The 20,514-nt window shown below is 32.5% G+C and overlaps 3 protein-coding genes across 5 annotated transcripts; 1 reads left to right on the top strand and 2 right to left on the bottom strand.

Moving 5' to 3' along the window:
* Window positions 1-172: 172 nt before the first annotated feature.
* LOC130447010 (large neutral amino acids transporter small subunit 1) lies at window positions 173-7,657 on the bottom strand. Its single transcript, XM_056783602.1, has 5 exons — window positions 7,087-7,657; window positions 4,632-4,861; window positions 3,840-4,099; window positions 3,330-3,654; window positions 173-2,232 (listed from the first exon to the last, which is right to left on the bottom strand). Exons 1-5 carry the CDS (start codon window positions 7,340-7,342, stop codon window positions 1,837-1,839), a joined length of 1,467 nt encoding a protein of 488 aa, XP_056639580.1. The 5' UTR covers window positions 7,343-7,657; the 3' UTR covers window positions 173-1,836.
* A 566-nt stretch (window positions 7,658-8,223) lies between these two features.
* Window positions 8,224-19,941, top strand: LOC130447008 (GATOR complex protein WDR59). 2 transcript variants are annotated; one of them, XM_056783597.1, is made up of 8 exons: window positions 8,224-8,481; window positions 8,536-8,674; window positions 8,726-9,263; window positions 9,316-9,795; window positions 11,122-11,836; window positions 13,163-13,283; window positions 17,849-17,878; window positions 19,367-19,941. In XM_056783597.1, the coding sequence occupies exons 1-8, from the start codon at window positions 8,375-8,377 to the stop codon at window positions 19,886-19,888; spliced, it is 2,652 nt and encodes an 883-aa protein (XP_056639575.1). In that variant the 5' UTR covers window positions 8,224-8,374; the 3' UTR covers window positions 19,889-19,941. The 2 variants fall into 2 exon arrangements, with proteins under 2 accessions (XP_056639575.1, XP_056639576.1); XM_056783598.1 differs by lacking the exon at window positions 17,849-17,878.
* LOC130447009 (uncharacterized) lies at window positions 12,549-17,616 on the bottom strand. Of its 2 annotated transcripts, XM_056783599.1 has the most exons (5): window positions 17,115-17,616; window positions 16,759-16,933; window positions 16,635-16,703; window positions 15,220-16,538; window positions 12,549-15,164 (listed from the first exon to the last, which is right to left on the bottom strand). In XM_056783599.1, the coding sequence occupies exons 4-5, from the start codon at window positions 15,290-15,292 to the stop codon at window positions 14,038-14,040; spliced, it is 1,200 nt and encodes a 399-aa protein (XP_056639577.1). In that variant the 5' UTR covers window positions 15,293-16,538; window positions 16,635-16,703; window positions 16,759-16,933; window positions 17,115-17,616; the 3' UTR covers window positions 12,549-14,037. The 2 variants fall into 2 exon arrangements, with proteins under 2 accessions (XP_056639577.1, XP_056639579.1); XM_056783601.1 differs by lacking the exon at window positions 17,115-17,616 and having other exon boundaries at window positions 16,759-17,108.
* Window positions 19,942-20,514: the final 573 nt, after the last annotated feature.

Genomic DNA, 20,514 nt, shown 5'->3' with positions numbered 1-20,514 from the left:
CATTCTTTTCTATTATAATGATTTCTGATATTTATTTAACGGATTCGAAGCGAGCGAAGCCGCGCGTAAAAGCTAGTAATAATTAAATGAATTGGTGAATATGCTGGCGAATTTTCACTGGTAACAAGCTTTGGAGGGTTGAGGGATGAAAGGAAATGAATGAAACTCAAAATTACAAATGAAACCAATTTATTTTTATAAAAAAAACAATATATTAACATAATTTAACCTCTTGGAACATTCACATACTTTGATATTTATTTGAAATAATAAATACTAGTAAGTAATTGGGAAAGTTACATTGTTTTTTATTAAACTGGGATGGATTTGAGTTAAATTAATTCCCCTATATTAATAAGGGTATGATTTTAGAGACTCATTTTCAATTAAAACTGAATTTAAATGAATTCGATCACAACAATGTGATGTATCACAAAACTATAAAGAGAAATTCTTAATTACTAATGTTTTAAAACGAAACAAATAAGAATATTAAGGCACTAAATAATACAGATTCCGAAAAATATTTGATAAAAATAATGTAGAAGAAAATATTAATTGATCAAATGCATATAAAACGTTTTTTTGTATAAAATTTAAAAATAATTGACTCGTTGATATTCGGAGTTATCACTACTACTACTTCTGGACTAATATATTTAGAATAGACTCGAAGCATGACGTCACGGCCGTGATACATCACTTTCCAAACAATGTTTGTGTTCTTTAAAGTTATTTAAAAGAGTTTAATTAGTTCACTGTTATATAAGATGATAATGTATTTTGTGACAGAAGGTATTTACTTTATCAAATAAAATACGAAAAAATCAGAAATTACTAAACAACTCAGTTAAAACTTTGTTTGGAAAGTGATTTGACCTGTGCTGACAATGGCGGTGTGTGGCATCAACAGATGTATTATTACAATCATTCAATAAAATATAGATATGAAAAGTGTAAGTGAAATCATATCTTGTATTTCAGGAAAAATCGTATTTTAAACGTTGGCAGTAACCCATCCAGTGTTGTGATATTCAATGTTATCAAAATCGGGTAATTATATAAAAATATTATGTTTCTATGTTTTTCATTTGCATTTCATGAGTAATTATTATTCTGGGTAATTGTTTAGTACTATATTCAAAATTATTAATCTTATTTCTTTTTAACTGAATTGAATGTACAAATCATCTTACAAATCTTTTCATAACAATAAGGATAAACATTACAACGTGGCAACAACATAAAACATTTGTCTTCTGTTTCTTAAAAGCTGTTTAGTAATACAAGAACGAATAAATTGGTGATAGTCATAGGAGAAAAAAAACTTTTTGTGGGAATTTATTCATTTAAATGCAAGATTCATTTATATTATTTATATAAAGATGTTTAAATAAGTATTAATATTATTTTGAAAACTGATAATTGGTGATACGTAGAATTAGGCGAGTCATTAAAAGTAAAAAAAAAGAAGAAGCGTATGACATTTGATGCAAAAATAGTAGCAAATTTACTTTAAGATGTGAAACAAGTGAATTTTGGAAGTGCTTTTTAAAATAAATTGAGAATAATTGGAATGTATCCAAATGTGAAGTTTTATGTAGTACTCAAAGTTTTTATAGAAATATTGCAGGTATGTGAAACTACTCTATAATTATTAGTATTTAATTCAATTTCGAGACATTTTGGTGTAGCTTCCGCTATGTTTTTATGAGGCTTTGCAAATGTTTTATTTCAAAGTGTTCGTAGTTTGGGTACCATTAACTATATGTTACTAATAAATATGAAAAAAATAAATAAAAAAAAGTTCATTTTATTTATATTCTATAAAAAATATCAAAAATCTTTTTCGCTCTCGGCCGGTACGCATATGAATAGTTTAGCACAGCCATTATTGAAATTGTTGAAAATTCGTTTTAACCATATCGGTTTGTTTCGCCAACCGATCGTTATGACGTAAACCGGTATACCGCACAAAATGAATGCGACGCCAATTCCCACTTCCATCGGACTTACGTAACAAGGGAACGTCACCAGAAACGTGCATATCACGAAGAACGTGATCGGTAATATTAAATTAATTTTAATGGGGCGCATGGCTTCCGGTCGAGTTTTGCGCATGTACATTAGTCCTAAAATGCTTATTGTGATGAAAAGTGATTCGACGAACGAACTGTAATTTATCAAAGCGTAAACGTCTTCTACCATTACCAACGCCGCCGTTATTATACCCTGAGAAAAAAAATTATTCATAATATCTATTAAACACATATTTAATTAACTGTAGTGGTTACAAAAAACTGTTTAAAGTTACAATAAATTTGGGTATATTGAAGTTCAAAAAATCTCGATGTTGCCAAACGTACAATCCATATTCTACTGAAATATGCTTCATAACTGTATTATACTCAATAATGGCGACGATAGTATAAAATTAGATATATGTACGCATCAAAATAAAGTGCAATGTTGCCAAATATACGTTTTTGATACATATTTTGGAAATTACGACATAAATTTAATATTCTTTATAAAAAATTATTAAACATACATACTGAAGGTTTTATATAAAAAAAAACAAAGTGACAAAAAAACAACCAAATTTTCGTATTAGCCAAGAGATTGATACATGAGATTAACAAGATTGAGATGTTGCCAAACTTTATTTTTTACATCAAGTATTTGATTTAAAAAACCAGTGATACAATTTTTGTATGAGCAAGGACAACAGCGTAAAAATAAAAAAGATATTGTGCCCAATACAAGTGATCGAAATGACATTGACAAAATTGCGAGGTTGCCAAACGTAAATTTTAGCAACAAATTTAGGGAATTTCAATAAAATTGATATGACATTTTAACAAAACTGCAACGTAACCAAACGTACTTCTTGCCTCAAAATATGGGAATTTCAACAAAATTTGCCGAATATGACAACAGTGTGAAATTGAAATGATCGATATGACATTAACAAATTTGCGAAGTTGCTTAACATAATTGTTTCCTGCAAATTGGGGGTATTTCGATAAAATTGTGCACAATACGACAACAGTGTAAATTTAAAGATAGAAACATTAGAATAACAAAATTGCGTTGTTGCCAAACGTAGTTATTCACTTCAGATTTAGGAAAATTCAATGAAATTGCACCCAATTCGACTATAGTGCAAAAGATGAAAATATTACATGAACAAAATTGCAGCGTTGCCAAACATCATTTTTCACCTAAAATTAAGACAACTTCGAGAAAATATTAACAAAAGTTGAATAAATTTATATATGCAGGGTGTTTTATTTTAAATGCATAAATTAAAATTTTTATAATCTTACCAAAAACACTAAAGACGGCACTGGAGTGAGCCTCTTCACCGAAATCAAGCATAGAGCCCTGGGTAAATGTCCTTCTCTAGCTCCGACGAAAAACAATCTAGAAGAAGCGAAAATGGCGCCGTTCAATGATCCGAATGTCGAACAAGCAACTGACACCGGCATCAGAAACGAAAACATTCCCAAAACTTTATCACCGAAAGTTACGGCCACGGCATCGGACGCCAGCACGTCGTCTTTACTTAAAACCACGAAATAGGCCACATTAGCTATTACGTATACTATAGTTACCACTGGCATGGAAATGCAAATGGCCTTCGGGAGATTCCTGAAAAAAAAATGAGTTTACTTTCCATTGACAATTTTGACATTTGAAGTGTCGTGATTCAGAGGAAATTGAAATTTAAGGGTTGGTAGTCGTGAGGAAATGTTTCCTACCCATGTTAATCCAGTGGCGTGCTACCACGGGTTTACTTATTAAATAAAAAATTAGCTAATGAATTCAGTACTTACTTGTATGGATTTTTGAGTTCTTCGGTAACGAAATTTAAATAATTATATCCAGAATAGGAAAATAATCCCGAATAAAACGCTACGGCGATATGTCCGGGATCCCAATTAGTACCTTCCATGGGTCTTTGAAAATTTTCCACGTGTCCCGCGCAAGCGTAATAAACACCAGCTAGAACAATTATTCCGAGAGCTAACATCTTCGTTGCCGTAAATATGCTTTGGACTCGAGTCACCCATTTTACGTTGTAACAGTTGACTACCTAACAAAATTGATAATAAACTCCGTTATACACCATAATCTAAGAGAGTTAACTGTCAATATGTTTGACGTACACTCAGGTATAATGTCATATCTGACACACGCGCCCTAAACGTAAGGATTTAATCATTATTTCTTCTCTAATAAAGTGATTAGAACTTGTTTTCTCAGTATAATCTATTATATTTCATGTTAAACGACTATTTATCCAATATTTTTTCGTAGTAAATTGTAGTTTTACTCGAGATGAAATTTTTCAAATGCTGTTATTTAATAACCACACTTTATGTATCATGTATAATTATCCATCCATAATAGGACTTAGTAAATTCCATTTATTTCCCCATTGATAAAAATAGTATCAGTGAAAATTGCCCCTGTATAAAAAAATCCACCTACGAACTTGATAACAACAATAAATAGATAAGAAAGGATTATATTTTATTATAGTTATTAATAGCTTACAACTGACATATTAAATACTTTGATCCAAAGATAAAATATAAAAATAATTTCTCTTAGTGTATAATTACCGTTAAAATGCATATGGTAACGGCAGCTAGAAGCCTTACTGCTTCAAATGGTGCCGGACACGTACCCCAAAACGGTTGCAAAATATATTGTGCAAAAGTTATAGCCGTAATGGCGTTCCCTGTTGGCACCAAAATAAATAACGCCACCCATAGATAAAGAAAAGCCGGAAGTGGCCCGAACGCTTCTTTTATATAAGCGTAATCACCTCCGGACTTCGGAATCATAGTACCTGCGAAATAAAATTATTAATCACTACGCCCCTGACTACTTTACAAGTTCGGAGGTTTATACATAGATATCGCCACTGCTGCGTAAATAATTAAAATTTAATATATTGTCTACGCCCTCTGGTGTTGATCTATCAAAACACAATGATAAATAATTATTGATATCTATGAAATATGTTATAAAAATAAATTTATTTCATGGTAAAATTCTATTAATATCCCATTCTGTATGAATTAAGCTTTAAAGATTTACAAATGAATAACTACACAATAAAATTATTGTTTCCTTTTCTTCTTTTTAATTTGCTTCAAGAGTCTCGTCCGATGTGCATGACCTCGCATGTTATTATCGAATTAAATTGAATTAAAAAATCTTTTCCAACGTTCTTTATTTGCAAAACGATTATAATAATTGTTTTCGGTAAAAGATTCATAATTTTATTGTTATTAAACATATATTTTTAAAAGTAAATAACAAAAATATTATTTTATGATACAAGGATAGTTTAGTTGTCTATTTGTTAAAATTTACGTCGCGAAAAAATGCCTTAAGATTGTCAAGTTCATTGACATACAACTTGACAGTGAAAATTCTTTTCACATTGAAATACATATTAAAATATCTATTCGATGTTATTATCATAATTATTTTAGTAAAACAACATTTTTCCTTGTGATATTTATCTTTGATATTTTATCAATAAATATAAACTGATAATGAGTATATAAAATGGCTGGTATTTTAGAGCTGTCAGCGCTTATGAGAGATATTTTCTAGTAAAGTAGTTCTAAAACTTAGAACCGGCAACATCGGTATGAAATATACAATATATAACGCGTTAATATTATAACACAGATCATCGAGTATATTTTATAATCTTTGACACAGATATTCCTCTCACCAAAAATTCTACGACTCGACATAAAATGATGCAATATCTGGGGATTCCTTTCGGTATGATGCAATAACTATACAGATTGATATCTTCTTTTTGCCACCTATATTTGATTATATACGATAGTTCTGTAGATATAATTAAAACTTGTAAACAAATATTATCACTTTGAGGGTTTTAAATTATGATATCGAGCGTTGAAAACTAAGTCGTATACAATGGGGAAAGAAACATACTTCTATAATTCCATTTAAAAATTTATTATTTATCTTTATAATTATGAATGAAATAAGTAACTGTAAGTTGTAAAAAGTATTGCTAATGATTTCTTTAGATATTACAAGATGGCGGAAATACGTTTAGAATATTTTTATCATTTTTACAAGTTTTATTGATATTTTTGAAATTAAATACGTAGATTCAGCTTAATTAGGACTAAATAAAACGAAAATGAAGAATAAAATTTTTCGATATCTCGCTTCGTTTTTGAGATATCGATACTTGAAGTTATAACCAAACGTTAGTTTAGGTTAGTAGAACAGATGACGTTTAATACTTCGTGATGAATGAAGATTTTATTGTTTTAATTTCATCACGAGTTAATTTTTATATAATTTATCCTTATAGAACGTATTTCTGAAGCTAAATCGATAGTTATATATAATTTTCATCACTTTGTGATAAAAATTTACCAAAAGTTTTTATTAATAATTAAATGTAGAAATATGCTGTTTTGAGGTTATGAAGCAACAGGTATGCCTCGAATGCATTCAAAGGCGAAGTTAGGATATCTCGAAAACGAAGCGAGATATCGAAAAATTTTGTTCTTCATTATCGACTTATTTCGTTTCGATGTACAAAATGGCGACACGGAAATGATAGTCGTGCCATATTTATTAACTTAATGTCAATTTATCTGACATATACGTTAAAATTTTTTTTACAATTTTTAACACCTGGTATTTCGTGATATAATGATATCGATCTTAAAATAAAATACGAAAACCTGTTTTGAAATATAAACTATGAATTTTAAATAGATTTCGTAATACATTTTGCAATAACATTAAATTTTTCTTAGTCCGCCTCTGTTATAAGGAACCCGCTTTTATATTAACTTTTAGGGTTTTTTATCAGTTAAAAAGGATAGAAACAAAAAATTTATTTGTTGTTTTATTAAATAAAATATACAGTGTAAGAATCGATTAATCACGTTTTTGACCTACATTAACATACAAATAATGTACATTAACATAATACTAGAAAAAAATAATAATGCATATAATGCGAATAATGCAAAAAAACAAATTGTTTTTAATATAAAAACTCACCTAATTCCGTATAACATAAAGCACCTATCATGGATAAAAGCCCTGAAAGTATCCATACTATAAGAGCCTGCCCTATAGATCCAGACACTTTCAAAACTCCCCTCGGCGAAACGAATATACCTGAACCGATTATGATACCAACAATAATTGCTACTCCATCCAAAAGTGATAATTCTTTTTTCATTTTCACGCCCGAAGTTTCCGACGAAGTACCATCGTCGTTTTCCTTGTTCGCACTTTCAATTTCTTTGCCCATTTCGAATTTTATTTCGATATTTAAAACAAACTATTAACTATATACACTACACCACGTGTATTTACCGCGCTGTCACTAACAGACCGCATACCGTTTTAAAAACAAAATGACGAATGGACGAACCGAAACGGTACGTAGAATTGAGATTAGGTAGAAGGTCGTACCTCCCTTCGTCTACCGACAAACAGTATGAATGCTACGAGATTTAAGGTGAAAACATAACTAGTCTTTTCAAGCTTCCTACTTTTCGTTGTTCGATTTACATCCTGTGCAAAATTGCCCTATTGTATTACTTGAAACGCAGCGGCGTAACATGAAGGTTTTGTATAAAACTCTATAAATATAAATAATTAAAGTTAATAAAACAAATTATTATTTATTCAAGTAGTTTTTGGAAATTTACATGTTAAAACAATCGGATCTCTGCTGTTTACTGATATAACTCTTACTTAAATTTAAAGTGTTGCTTTGTGATAAGACAATGGCGTCACTAGAAAGAAAATATTAATAAATCTTCAAATCATTTTAATCCTAAAATAATAGTTCGTTACGAGTAAATCTTGAAATTATAAAAGAAGATTAATATTTAATAATTTTGATATTTATGAATATATAAATAGTTTTCCCTTTTTTGCCTTTTACTGTCCAAAACCATATTTATATAAAAAAGTATTTACAATGAATTAATAAGAAGATAATATATCAAAATTGTCACGGTCAAATTGATTATTTACCTCTTTAGCGAGATAATAATGCATTTTAGAGGTCCTTTGGGTCACCTTTATATAAAAATATATACAATTATATCTCGATATATTTTTTATTTAAAAAAATTTCGTTTTCGAACCTAACTAACTAATCCAATAGTAAAAGATGTATGTGAAAAGAAGAAGAAGACAAGTTTCTTGAGGTTATATTTCGGTTGTCATTTTATGTTTATAATGTAAACAAAATAGTGTGTTTTTTAATGAAATACAAACAATACGTTGTTTTAATTAGTTTTTAAGCATAAAAATTACCGAAACCGGTAAAATGTCGTCTACTTGGAACGGTGAATATTACATCGCTTTAGAATGTAAAGATTTACAAGCTAATGCAATGGCGATTGACTCCACAGGAAATATCGTTTTACTCGCTGGGTAAATACTAAATTTCTAATTATTACATTATTAGTCGAGAATAAATAATTTTAGTCGGAGATATTTAGCGATAAGAAATTTGGAAGATTGTGGAAGTCCAGAATTTCAAAAATTTCCCAGACAAAGTAAATACGATGTCGGTGCTGCCGAATGGAATCCCACGCATTACCACAAGGAATTGTGTGTTATTTCAGTAATTATTCTCTTATATTCACCTAAACATATCTCAAACTAATCTTTTTAGAGTAATCAAAGATTGGACGTTCTTACTTGGAGGTTAGACGAGCTCATAGCCACGTTTTCAGTTCGTGCCCATACACGAGTTATAACCGATTTAAACTGGCATAAATTCGATCCTAACCTTCTAGCTTCGTGCTCAGTTGATACTTTTATTCACCTTTGGGACCTCAGAGATTCCAGAAGACCGACTTTGTCGTTATCTGCTATAGCTGAAGCATCCCAAGTTAAGTGGAATAAAGTTTCTACACACCTTCTAGCTACAGCTCATGAAGGTGATATCAAAATTTGGGATCAGAGGAAAGGTACTGCACCCGTACAGTATATAGCCGCACATTTATCCAAAATACACGGTCTTGATTGGAGCCCTACGTCCGAAAATCACATTTGTTCATCCAGTCAAGATAATACTGTGAAATTTTTCGATACCACTAACCCTAGAAGGGCGGAATGTGTGTTAACTACCAACGCCCCAGTCTGGAGAGCAAGATATACCCCGTTCGGTACCGGTTTAGTCACCGCGGTGGTACCCCAATTAAGAAGAGGTAAGAATCATCTTATCAATAATGTTTTTTTACAGAATTAGTCATATTTTAGGGGAAAATAGTTTGTTATTGTGGAATACTGCTAACCGCGCAACCCCCATGCATACTTTCGTCGGTCACCGCGACGTAGTGCTGGAATTTGAATGGAAGAAACAGACCCCCGGGGATTCTAACTTCCAACTCGTCACGTGGTCCAAAGATCAAACTTTATTGGTGTGGAAAATCGAGCCTTTCATTCAGAAGTTGTGCGGCTACGAACCTGTTGATCCAAGGGAAAGAAATGATTTGGGAAGAGACACCGTGGACAGTTTTAAGCTGTTTAAAAAAGCTTCTCCGAAAATTCAGCCTCTGCAGCAGGAATTTTCTTTGCTTAATGTACATATTCCTAATTTAGTTATAAAAAGAATGGATTCCATAGCTCGATATGTGTTAGTTAGTGCTGCTGTGAATAATTTCAATGTTCATTTAAAGGTTAGTTTTCCCAGTGCTTATCCACATGGGGTACCACCAGGATTTGAAGTTATCAAAGAAGGTAAGCTCTTGTTTATTCTAATTTTCATTAATAAATTTTCAATCTAACAGTTTTTAAGTGATAGGACATTAGAATCAACCTTTTTGATCAATACTATTTGATTTTGAATGAAAGTACGTGGTAGGAATCGATAATCAAACTTTTTGGACACTACTAGTTGAAATTGAAAGGTCTTTGAGTTGTAGGACATTAGAATCAACCTTTTTGATCAATACTATTTAATTTTGAATGATTATTAAGTGTTAGGACTCGATAATCGAACTTTTTGGACACTACTAGTAGAAGTTGAATAGTCTTTGAGTGGTAGGACATTAGAATCAAATTTTTTTATACGATTCTAGTTGATTTATAATGGATTTTACATGGTAGCACTTTATAATCAAAGGTTTTGTTAAAAAATAATTGATTTTTATGTAGTAGGACATTAAAGTCAATAATTTTAATCAATACTGAAATATATTGAGCACTTTTTTACTTAATAGGACATTAGAGTCAATCAATTTTACATAGTAGGACATTAGAGTCAATATTTTTATCGAACCTATTTACAATTGAATAATTTTTAAGTGGTAGGACATTATAATCAATTGTCTCAATGGATATTAATAAAGTTTGAACAATTTTGTACTCAGTAGGATGTCAGAATTGTGAAAATAAATCAGAATGCTGATTTATTTTCACTTTGTAGGACACTAAATCAAAGTTTTTGACAAATCTAGTTGAGATAGAATGTTTTTCTTGTCATAGGACATTATAATCAATCGTTTTGATCAATTCTAGTAAATATTGAATAATTTCTCACACAGTAGGATATCCAAACCAACTTAAATAATGATTTTTATATAGTAGGACATTGGAATCAATTTTTTTGACAAAATTAGTCGAGATTGAATTATATTTATGTGTTAGGACATTAAAATGAACTTTTTTGATCAATTCTAGTGAATATTGAACGATTTTTTACATAGTAGGATATCAGAATCACCTTAAACAATGATTTTTATATAGTAGGACATTATAATCAATCTTTTAGATCGATTCCAATTGGTACTAACTTATTTTTACGTAGTAGGACATTGGATCCATATTTTTAAATAAATTTAGTCGATTTTGAATGATATTTATTTGGTAGGACATTCAAATCAATAATTTTAATCAATTCGAGTGAAGGTTGAACAATTTTTTACCTAATAGGACATCATAATCGATTGAACGGATGATATTTCACATAGTAGGACATTAGAATCAATTTAATGGATAATTTTGACGTAGTAGGACTGAAAATTCAATTTTCTCGATTATTATCAATAGAAAAACTATTTACAGGCTCAAACATAAACGAATCAATAATAATTCAACTTCTACAAATGTTGAAACACTTAGCCCAACAAAGGGTATCAAAAAACAGAACGTGCTTAGAACCGTGCTTAAGACAAATGGTAACTACTTTAGAACAACTGAGCACCGACAACGAAAACAATCGACTCTACAACAGACCCTACCTCGAACCATCGAGCCTCTTTTCCGGCTATAACGACGCCTACATACCCTTCCCGAGGACGTCGGGGGCGAAGTTCTGCTCGGTAGGAACATTAGTTTGTTTCAACAGACCGATGTTTTCGCGACGATTGTCCACCAAAATGGACGCGACTCCGCGAATCGTGCCGACCACCCCCAGAGCCCTATCGGCCTTGGAAAACATCTACTCGAAACGAAACGACGACATGACGGTTTCCGCTTTCTATTACCAGAGACAGAGGTCGAGGGTTAAACAGAATTATTCGAAAATCACCAAAGCCGTCGTGCATATTTACGATACTATGGGCCTGTCGTTCGTCAATCGACAGTTGGCCGAAGAATATATTTTGGACGGCGACGTCGGGACTATCTGTAAACACAACGCGGCCGCCGCAGCGGTCGTCGGTCGGTGGGATCTCGTGCAAGCTTGGACTTTAGCGGAATTGGTCGCCGGGCCTCAACAAGCCGACGAAGAAAATCTGTGGAACAATCATCCGTTCGGAAATAAACTCATGCAATCATTGTAAGTACAAACGGAATAACTTTCACGGCTATCGACGAAACTTTCTTTATATCAGTTTATTTAACCATATTTGTTGATATCCCCCGTATATTTTCGTTTATATTTATCGTAATCACGTTTCGGATTGACATTGACAGCTAAATAGTAAAAAGAAACATAACGTAACCTCACTTTCACGGCTATCGACGAAACTTTCTTTATATCAGTTTATTCAACCATATTTGTCGATATCTCCCGTATATTTTCGTTTATATTTATCGTAACCACGTTTCAGATTGACATTGACAGCTAAATAGTAAAAAAAACATAACTTAACCTCACTTTTACGCCTAACAACAAAATATTCCGAACGTCGCATTTTTTAAACATCCTGTATATTTTATGCTTTTCAAACGATTCACTCACTTTCGAATATATCAACGAAACATTCTGATTGTCTTTTTTTGATCGCTTTTTTTTCAACATCCTCTATATTTTTAACGTCACTACATTTCGGGTTGGTTCAGGTTCACGTTACGTGTATCGACAAGATGGCGGCGATGTTTAGTATTCTTCTTTTTGTTGTATTTCTTCTTCTTTATCCCCAATAAACTTTAACTCTTTCTAAAATTCTAATAACTTTCAGGTTGACAGTTCCAAAAATGAGGAACTTAACCTAACTTCCGCGCACGTCAAGAAAATATTTCAAATGTCACGTTTTTCAGGAGTTGTATTTCTTCTTTTTTATCTCAAATAAACTTGAAATATCTCTAAAATACTTCTTTTCTAATAACTTTCACATTGATAGTTCTAAAAATGAAGAACTTAACCTAATTTTCGCGTACGTCAAAAAAATATTCCAAATGTCACTTGTTTTAAGTATTTCCGAACATCCTGTATATATTTATTGCATCATCATAACTTCACATTACGCGTTTCGACTAGATGGCGGCGATGTTAATATTTTGTACGGTGACAGAGAACTCAAACTAACTTTCATAAATATCGACAGAACGTCTCGAATACCACTGCAATTACATTTTCTTCGAGTATATTTTCAATACCCTGTATACTTATCTCTGTCTTAATCACCACGTCCTATCTAATAAAACGCAATTTTTCTTGAATTCTTCTTTTTTTTAATACGTTCCCCGTTGACAGCCTCACACAAAAGAAACAAATAACTTAACTAACCTAACCTAATTTTCACGTCTTTCAACAAAGTCTTCCTTATATCATTTTGGTTAAGTATATTTCTATATATATTTGTTAGCACCCTGTATATTTTTATCTGACTTCATTATTCCTACGTTTCGTGTGGGTTATAATTCAATTTTTCATCATTAGAATTTCGCATTACGCTTCTCAACACGATGTACAGATGGCGGCGATGCTGTGTTGCATTTTTGGTAAAGAACACGACGTATCGAGTAGAAAATCATCTTTAAAATCCCTCTTACCTCAATCTGTAAGTATTTAAGTCACTTATCATATTACCCCGTACAGTTACATACACTGCTACTCCCATTTTTCACAGAACAAAGTGACCGCGGACAACCAGATTTTCGGTTTCCATAAATCGATTACAATTTATGCGTTTCAATTATAAAAACAAATCAATATTGAGAATTAATCGAATCGAATAAATTTTTTTTAATTCTCGTAGAAACCATAAATAGATCGTAATATATTCATTTCGTCGTACATCCCGGCTTCGAGATTATTCCGCCAACACTGTCCATCAACTACCGAATTCCGTTATAACACAGACCACACCAGACACGCAACTCAATAATCTGGAAGTGGCAGACGAGAGAAACAGTTGTTGTTCTTCTCTCTCATCGCGATATAAAACGTACCTAGGTGGCGCTCTTGGCCGACGAATAGCGGGATTTTTAATTTTGAATTAAAATTTAATTTAAAATGTTTTTAAACATTTAGAAAAATAATTGAAACAAAAATTGAGCTTTGTCAAATTGTATTTGCATAAGTACAACAAAGATTCACAATAATAATAATGCTATGCCACATCTTTTCATAACAAACACAGACTGAATGAGAACTAGTAACATTAGATCATAGGGATTCCAAGAAAACTGAAACAAAACGTTATGCAAGAGGACAAAGTTGTTTGTAAATGTGGACCCAATGAATCAGAATTTGATGGTACTGTAGGTGTATGAATTGTCCAAGAAGACAGTAGACATTTAATGGTATTGTTATTATTTATGCAAAATTTTTCTTTTTGTGCGTGCTGACATTTGCCGGCTGGCTTCAGATCTTAAATTTCGGACAAGTCTTGTACAGTACCATGGGATTCCGATTCTACATATACTTTTAAGAAAAAAATCTTTCAAAAAATAAAAATGTTCCTCACAAGTAATAAATGAGAAATCAATTTCTTGGTTAAGCAAATTTGTTGCTACACCTTGTAGGTTATTCTTTTCACAAATAATTGGTAGCTTATTCTCTAAAACTGTAATACCAATACCAACCGCAATAACAAACTGTTTAGAAGGATAAAACAATTTATTCTTAGAATTTGAGAATTCCTTATTGGAAATAAATTGATTACATGGCTCAGTGTCATCTGAGCTCAAGATGTAACTGCATCTATCGCAAACAAAGTTTGAAAATAATTTTTTAGTTATAAAACCGCTGACATAAGCAACCGATAATGTCTGAAGAGAACCAATTTCTACAGCATTTGCAATGTCAACAGCAAATGCACTAGAGTTGCTGTAATTACTTAGTGAGGTGCCTGCAATTTCAATACTTGATTCGTTCATACTTTCAACGGATTCTGAAACACCAGCAGCAGGTTCTAACAAGGAACGTAAATTACTTAAAAGAGTTAATTCATCTTCCTCGCAATTTGTTCCCTTCAAACCCTGATTTGTGAGTCCATTAATAATTTGTGTTTTCAGAGACCCGATAAACTGTGTCACAGTAGGATTTTCATTAGAACCACAGCCTGCACGAATATTTCCAAAAAGGTTTTCAAGTCCATCCTGATTTATACATTTTGTTTTCAAAGTTTTGACCCCTTGCGTTTTTAGAAATTTCCACAGTTCAGTGGTGGCTCTCAAGGTATGTAGCCATCCTCGCTGTGATGGCGGTTTCCAATGATGGGCGTTAAATTCATCGTCTGGTTTTCTTATAAATTTATATTGATTTACTCTTCTGAATGCATCTTCCCAAAACGAAGTGTGGCCTGATTCTTCGGAAACGATGCATTTAAACGGCTTGCCATCAGGTGCAACTCTAGCTGAAGCATTTAGGCTGTCAAATAACTCATCCATTTCTTGAATAAAGGTTGCAGTAGCTAATGATCGTGGTGACAAAATGTCTAAAACAATAAAAATAATTAATTAGTTATTAATAATTGTGAGGGAGCCACTTACTTTGTTGCACTAAATTATATAAATATACAGACACTGTTCGGCTCAAGGTTTGTGCAGCAACTTTAACTTTCATAGCTGTTTGGCCTACTGGATATAAATAAAAATCTTTTAACTTATGTAGACTGCGAAAGATCAGTGGATTTTTCTTGTCTTGCTCATAAGCAATTTTTATATCTGATCACCTGGCTTGCATTAATTGTCGTTGAGTAGCAACGGTTACAGTGGGAAGCAAAATATTATATTTCCGAAATAGGTTCCGAAAACATTTCAATAGATGTGGCACATCAAATATGGTAAATATTTTCAATTCATTGTGCACAAAGTAAGGATTATTAATGTCTGATCCCATGTTTTTTATAGCTCTCACGTTAGCAGTGCCCATGTCACAAATGGTGGCCACTATGGGAATGTGAGCCTTACTCGCAGCATCTAACACCTCTCTCAGTACACACTGCAATTTCTGTGCAGAAACGCCGTTGGCTGTAAAGTAATAGGCAAGAGGTTGTTTCCATGCTCGGCAAATTCCTTGGGCAAAGAAGACTAGGGCATATCTTGCCAACTGCCTGGTTCTCTTACCGCTTCCACAATCTTCCAGACCTTCGATACAGTCAGCCGATGGATTATATTTTATATGTTCCCTTATTGCCATCTCATCAAAGGCCAGCGTGCAAAAACGATCCTTTTCATCAAATCGTTAAAGGCAGTGCCCCAGATGAAGGAAAAGGCGTTCATTAATTCCCACATCGAAAGGAATGCTCTGCAGTAATGAAAAAAGTGTTCTTCTTGATGGAAGAACTAAGAGACGTTCTAATAAAGCATAGCATTTTGGGCTTCGTTTATAAATCGCTAAAGACATTATTTTGTCATCCAGTGTCCACCGTCTCCCATGTGGCGAGCGCTTGGCACAACGAATCTGAGACATCATAAAGTTAGATATGGTAGATGGCATGCCTGCAAGGAAAAAAATTATTAGTTTAGAAGTAAATGCAAATTATAATTACTTGTTGTTTACCTTTGAAACAATTATTCATTGCTATATTTTTTAAAGTTTTAATCCTTTTCCCTTTTTGTTTGCAAACTTTTTGTAATTTTCTTATGCGACCCTGCTTCCTCTTCACAATAACCATCAACTTTTGCTTTCTTGGTGTTATCTGTGTTGAACACAAGCCTTCAACGTCCTTAAAAAGAGTCCTTCTATATCTAACTGTACTTGAAATTGGTGTGACAGCCCGTTGGGATGGTGACTGCGAGGAATTTGTTTTCTCATGTTCAGTAACTTCACTGTTTGCATTACTTAATGATTTGGTATCCAAAAGAGTCTAAGAAATTGAATTTCAATTAACACCTAAGTTATGTTTTATTGCATAAAGCAAGATAAAAGCAAATCATCTAGAATAATATGTAAAATTCAGTACCTGTGGTTCTGGCTTTATTATATATTGGGATATAATGTTTACTTTTTTATTTGCTATCTGGTCCAGTCCCTAAAATTATTATTTTCATTGTAAAATACAAACCTAATTAATATTAGAATACAACCTTCATAACATGGTCCTTCTGGACTTCCAGAATTGTGGGCACTGCATCAGCTTTCAAACGTAAAACTGAGGTACACGGCACAAATCTATCTTTTGTGAAATGCTCATTGCAGATTCTAACATGGCCACATAGTGGTCTATATTTCATTCCCATAGCTTCCTGCCATATTTGCGACCTGTAACACACATGTAATTATTGTACATTGTAAAATAGCAACCTGTTTTTTAGTTTCATCTGGTACAGCTCGATTTTAATCTTTGCAGTAAGGAAACCTCAGTAATAAAAAACCAAACATTCATCTAACATGCATAAACGTATGGGTACTTACACAACAAGATAATAAATTTTCTGTTTACCTGTCTGCGCTACGGGGAAAGCAAAATAAATGCTTTACGTCGTCTTCAGAATTACCGCACACAATACAAAATCTCATTTTCCGGTGAATGATGATTATTGAAACGACACAAACCCACAAATAGAATCCAAGTGCATGTAGCATGATGAACAAAACAGAACGGGCGGGGTTTTACATGTGTCATTTCACATTCCATTTATTAATGTCAATTATGGTAGTGACATCTGTGTGCAAATAATGTAACTTTCGAAAGATTTCTGTAAATACAAAAGCGCCTCTACAAACGTTTTGTAGTAAGTGTGATAAAGACAGATAAATACGATTTGTAATGTACTGAACAATGATGAAAAAAACTGCCTTCTTTTTGGATCTACTTTCCCGTCTGGTGTGGTCTGTGCGTTATAACAACAATAAATATGAACATCTTACCGTCACCGTTCTCTGGTGGGCAAAATAAGTACTATAAGTTTTAGCGTATGGTAAAATCGTTCTTATGACTTTGGACTGGGGTGTTATTTGGTCGCAGTCCATGTAACTGTATGAAGCTTATCACTAATCTTCTTTTTAATTTTGCTTTCAATTTATCCATTACCTAACCTAAAATTTAGTATTTAGTTGTTTATTTACGAGCGTGAATATAAATCTTGTGTTGTTGCTTTTATTAACAATAATATTCTAAATCACTTGCTATATGAAGAATGCATTTTTCACTCATAATCACTTTCTTTTTTATAGCAATTAGTGCCTGGGAAAAAATGGTTGAAGGTAATTTTTGATTAGATTTATATATGTGGTGCTTGGGTTTCTTTCGATTCTATTTATTATGAATCAATTTCATTTTTTGTTTTTCGGTGTTTATAGATTATAAATTTATTAAAATTCCAAGACCGAACACTATTCCTTATAATATAGTTATAGTCCGTTCATACATGTAATAAAATCATCGATTAATTTACAAGTTAATAGGAATAATAGATAGTTTTCGGTTTCTTTATACAAATTGAGATCAAAAATTATTGAAATATCACGTTGTGTAGAATTTTTCAGATGTTAAGTCAAATAATTTGCATTTATATCAGTCTGTGGTTATAAGATGGCGCTGTAAGCGAATTATAAAAATTTGTATTGAATTTGACATTCTAATGATGGTTTGAATAAGTACCTGGTCACGAAGTGGCGTTGTAATCGAGATACACGACTGACAGTCGTATTCGTACGGGGTTAAATGTACCTCCGGCTAGAAGGTGGCGCTGCAATCGAGTTATAGAAATCTGTATTGGATTTGATAATGCAGACGGTTTTTGTGAAGTTAGTTAAGCATTTTGTCAGAAGGGGGAGTTGTAAACGAATTTTATTAATTTGACAGTAGTTTTCAGTATTAGTATAGGTTTGAATGAGTCTCTATTTAGGAGGTGGCGCTGCAATAGAATTATAGGAATATATTGAATTTGATAATGCGGACAGTTTTTTTTATAGGTTACAAGGTGGCGCTGCAATCGAATACTCAGGAATCCAATACTTGTCAATTTTATTTCGTTTATATGAGTATCTAGACTATAGATGGCGTTGTACTCGAGATAAAGGATCTATGGATATTACAATTAGATTTTACTTCTTTCACGTCGGTTTGAATGAGTGTCAAATTGAAAGATGGCGCTACAATCGAGTTATAGGAAACTGTATTGAAAGTGACAATAGTTTTCGTATTAGTTCCTGGTAAAAAGGTGGCGTTTCAATCGTATTGTAGATATCTGTATGAAATAACACAATTTAGTGGGCATTTGTCGAGAGTCATGCTAAAAGGTGGTGCTAGAGTATAGTTATAGGCATTTGTAATGAAGGTGATGATTTCTGTATGGATTTAAATGAGTCTACGGTTACAAGGTGACACTGGAATCGTCTCATAGGAATCTGTATTTAATTTGACAATAAAGACGGTTTGAATGATAGTTAAAAGGTGGCTTGCAATAGAGTCATATTTGAATTTGAGCATGCATTTTTGCGAAAGTTTGAGTCTCTGACTAAAAGATGGCGCTGCAATTGATTTTTTAAAACCCAGTGCATGAGTTACTAGATGGTAGATGTCGCTGTAGATAATTTATAGGAATCTTCCTCAAATATTGATTATAGAGTTCGTTTTTTTGTTGCTTTTGGATTTAATTAATTTCTGCAGGAAATTGTCATAAAAATTTATATTTTTGATCTCACCAAATGGAATTATTTCCAAAATGGGTGACGATGGAATATTTTCAGTCTGAAGGTTCTCCTTATCACACGATCCCATCGGCGGACGTCGTAGCTGACGGTTGGGTATTGCCCATGATGCGAACGACGCGATCCTCGTCGTTAGACAATTTGACTATCGAAGGCCCCATCCGAATACCCCCCCCAAAAACGATACCGAACTCAATGTACGAATATTACAAACTCGCTTACGCCGAAACGTTACACAGATGGCAACTGATCTACAACCGAATCGAAGTTCTCAAGTACATGAGCGTCGTACCCGAACCGCACAAAGGCGTCGAGTTCGTTAGCGAATGTAAAGACTGTTTGAAACCGACCAGATTCGGTAACTGCAAAACTTGTAGAAAGTTGACGATGAAGTGTATCGTTTGCGATATATCCGTTAGAGGGTCTGCTAATACTTGCGCTTACTGCGGTCACGGGGGTCACACGAAATGTCTCAAATGGTGGTTTTCGTTCAAAGACATCTGTCTAACGGGATGCGGGTGTAAATGTTTGATAGAGGCGGCGGAAATATTCACCGCTTAGTCGACAAAAAAAAATATGTGATATTTCTTTAAAAATATATTTATGAAAACAAATATGGTGTCTTATTTTTCCTACCTCATCAACTCTAATTTTTACCTCGTATAAATATACTACTGTCAAATGTCACTTTAACAATCGATAGTAATGCATTACCATCGAAATAAACTTCCAACTATCTAATTACTGCATAAAAACTAGATATAATACTTTATTTTTTTCAAAAAATAAATATGTTCATTATCATTCATGATAATTAAATGATTAACATCGACGTTATAATAACAAATGGAAAGATAAATCATTGCTACAAACTTATTTTATGACGTCTATCAAATTAAAGTAACTAAAGTGGCTTAAAACCTATTTAAATTCAGGCCAAGACCAAAGAACTGTCATAAAATGTGTGAAATTGACAATCGAAAATTATGTTTGTATAACAATTATATTCATTTAATAATTCAATGAGAATTAAATAAAAATTCATTCGGTTCTAATTTCTATATTTAGTGAATACTCACACTTAATAATCAATCTAATAAATCATGAAACGGTTCATATGTTTTGGGTGTAAATCAATGTCACAAATATATTTAATGACGTGATAGTTTTGGCTATTAAATAGATGA

The sequence above is a fragment of the Diorhabda sublineata genome, chromosome 7, assembly GCF_026230105.1.
Source record: "Diorhabda sublineata isolate icDioSubl1.1 chromosome 7, icDioSubl1.1, whole genome shotgun sequence".
NCBI lineage: Eukaryota > Metazoa > Arthropoda > Insecta > Coleoptera > Chrysomelidae > Diorhabda > Diorhabda sublineata.
The sequence above is the reverse complement of the archived record's forward strand: the minus strand, read 5'-3'. Positions and strand labels throughout refer to the sequence as shown.

Excerpts from the sequence above, each read along its gene's own strand:
- LOC130447009 (XM_056783599.1), bottom strand. The coding sequence starts at position 15,292 with ATGAAAGTTAAAGTTGCTGCACAAACCTTGAGCCGAACAGTGTCTGTA. Across the intron at positions 15,165-15,219 it reads ATATAATTTAGTGCAACAAA|ACATTTTGTCACCACGATCA; the intron begins GTAAGTGGCTCC and ends TTATTGTTTTAG.
- LOC130447008 (XM_056783597.1), top strand. The coding sequence starts at position 8,375 with ATGTCGTCTACTTGGAACGGTGAATATTACATCGCTTTAGAATGTAAA. Across the intron at positions 9,796-11,121 it reads ATTTGAAGTTATCAAAGAAG|GCTCAAACATAAACGAATCA; the intron begins GTAAGCTCTTGT and ends AACTATTTACAG. Across the intron at positions 13,284-17,848 it reads AATCCCTCTTACCTCAATCT|CAATTAGTGCCTGGGAAAAA; the intron begins GTAAGTATTTAA and ends TCTTTTTTATAG.
- LOC130447010 (XM_056783602.1), bottom strand. The coding sequence starts at position 7,342 with ATGGGCAAAGAAATTGAAAGTGCGAACAAGGAAAACGACGATGGTACT. Across the intron at positions 4,862-7,086 it reads TTTATGTTATACGGAATTAG|GTACTATGATTCCGAAGTCC; the intron begins GTGAGTTTTTAT and ends TTTATTTCGCAG. Across the intron at positions 4,100-4,631 it reads TTACCATATGCATTTTAACG|GTAGTCAACTGTTACAACGT; the intron begins GTAATTATACAC and ends CAATTTTGTTAG.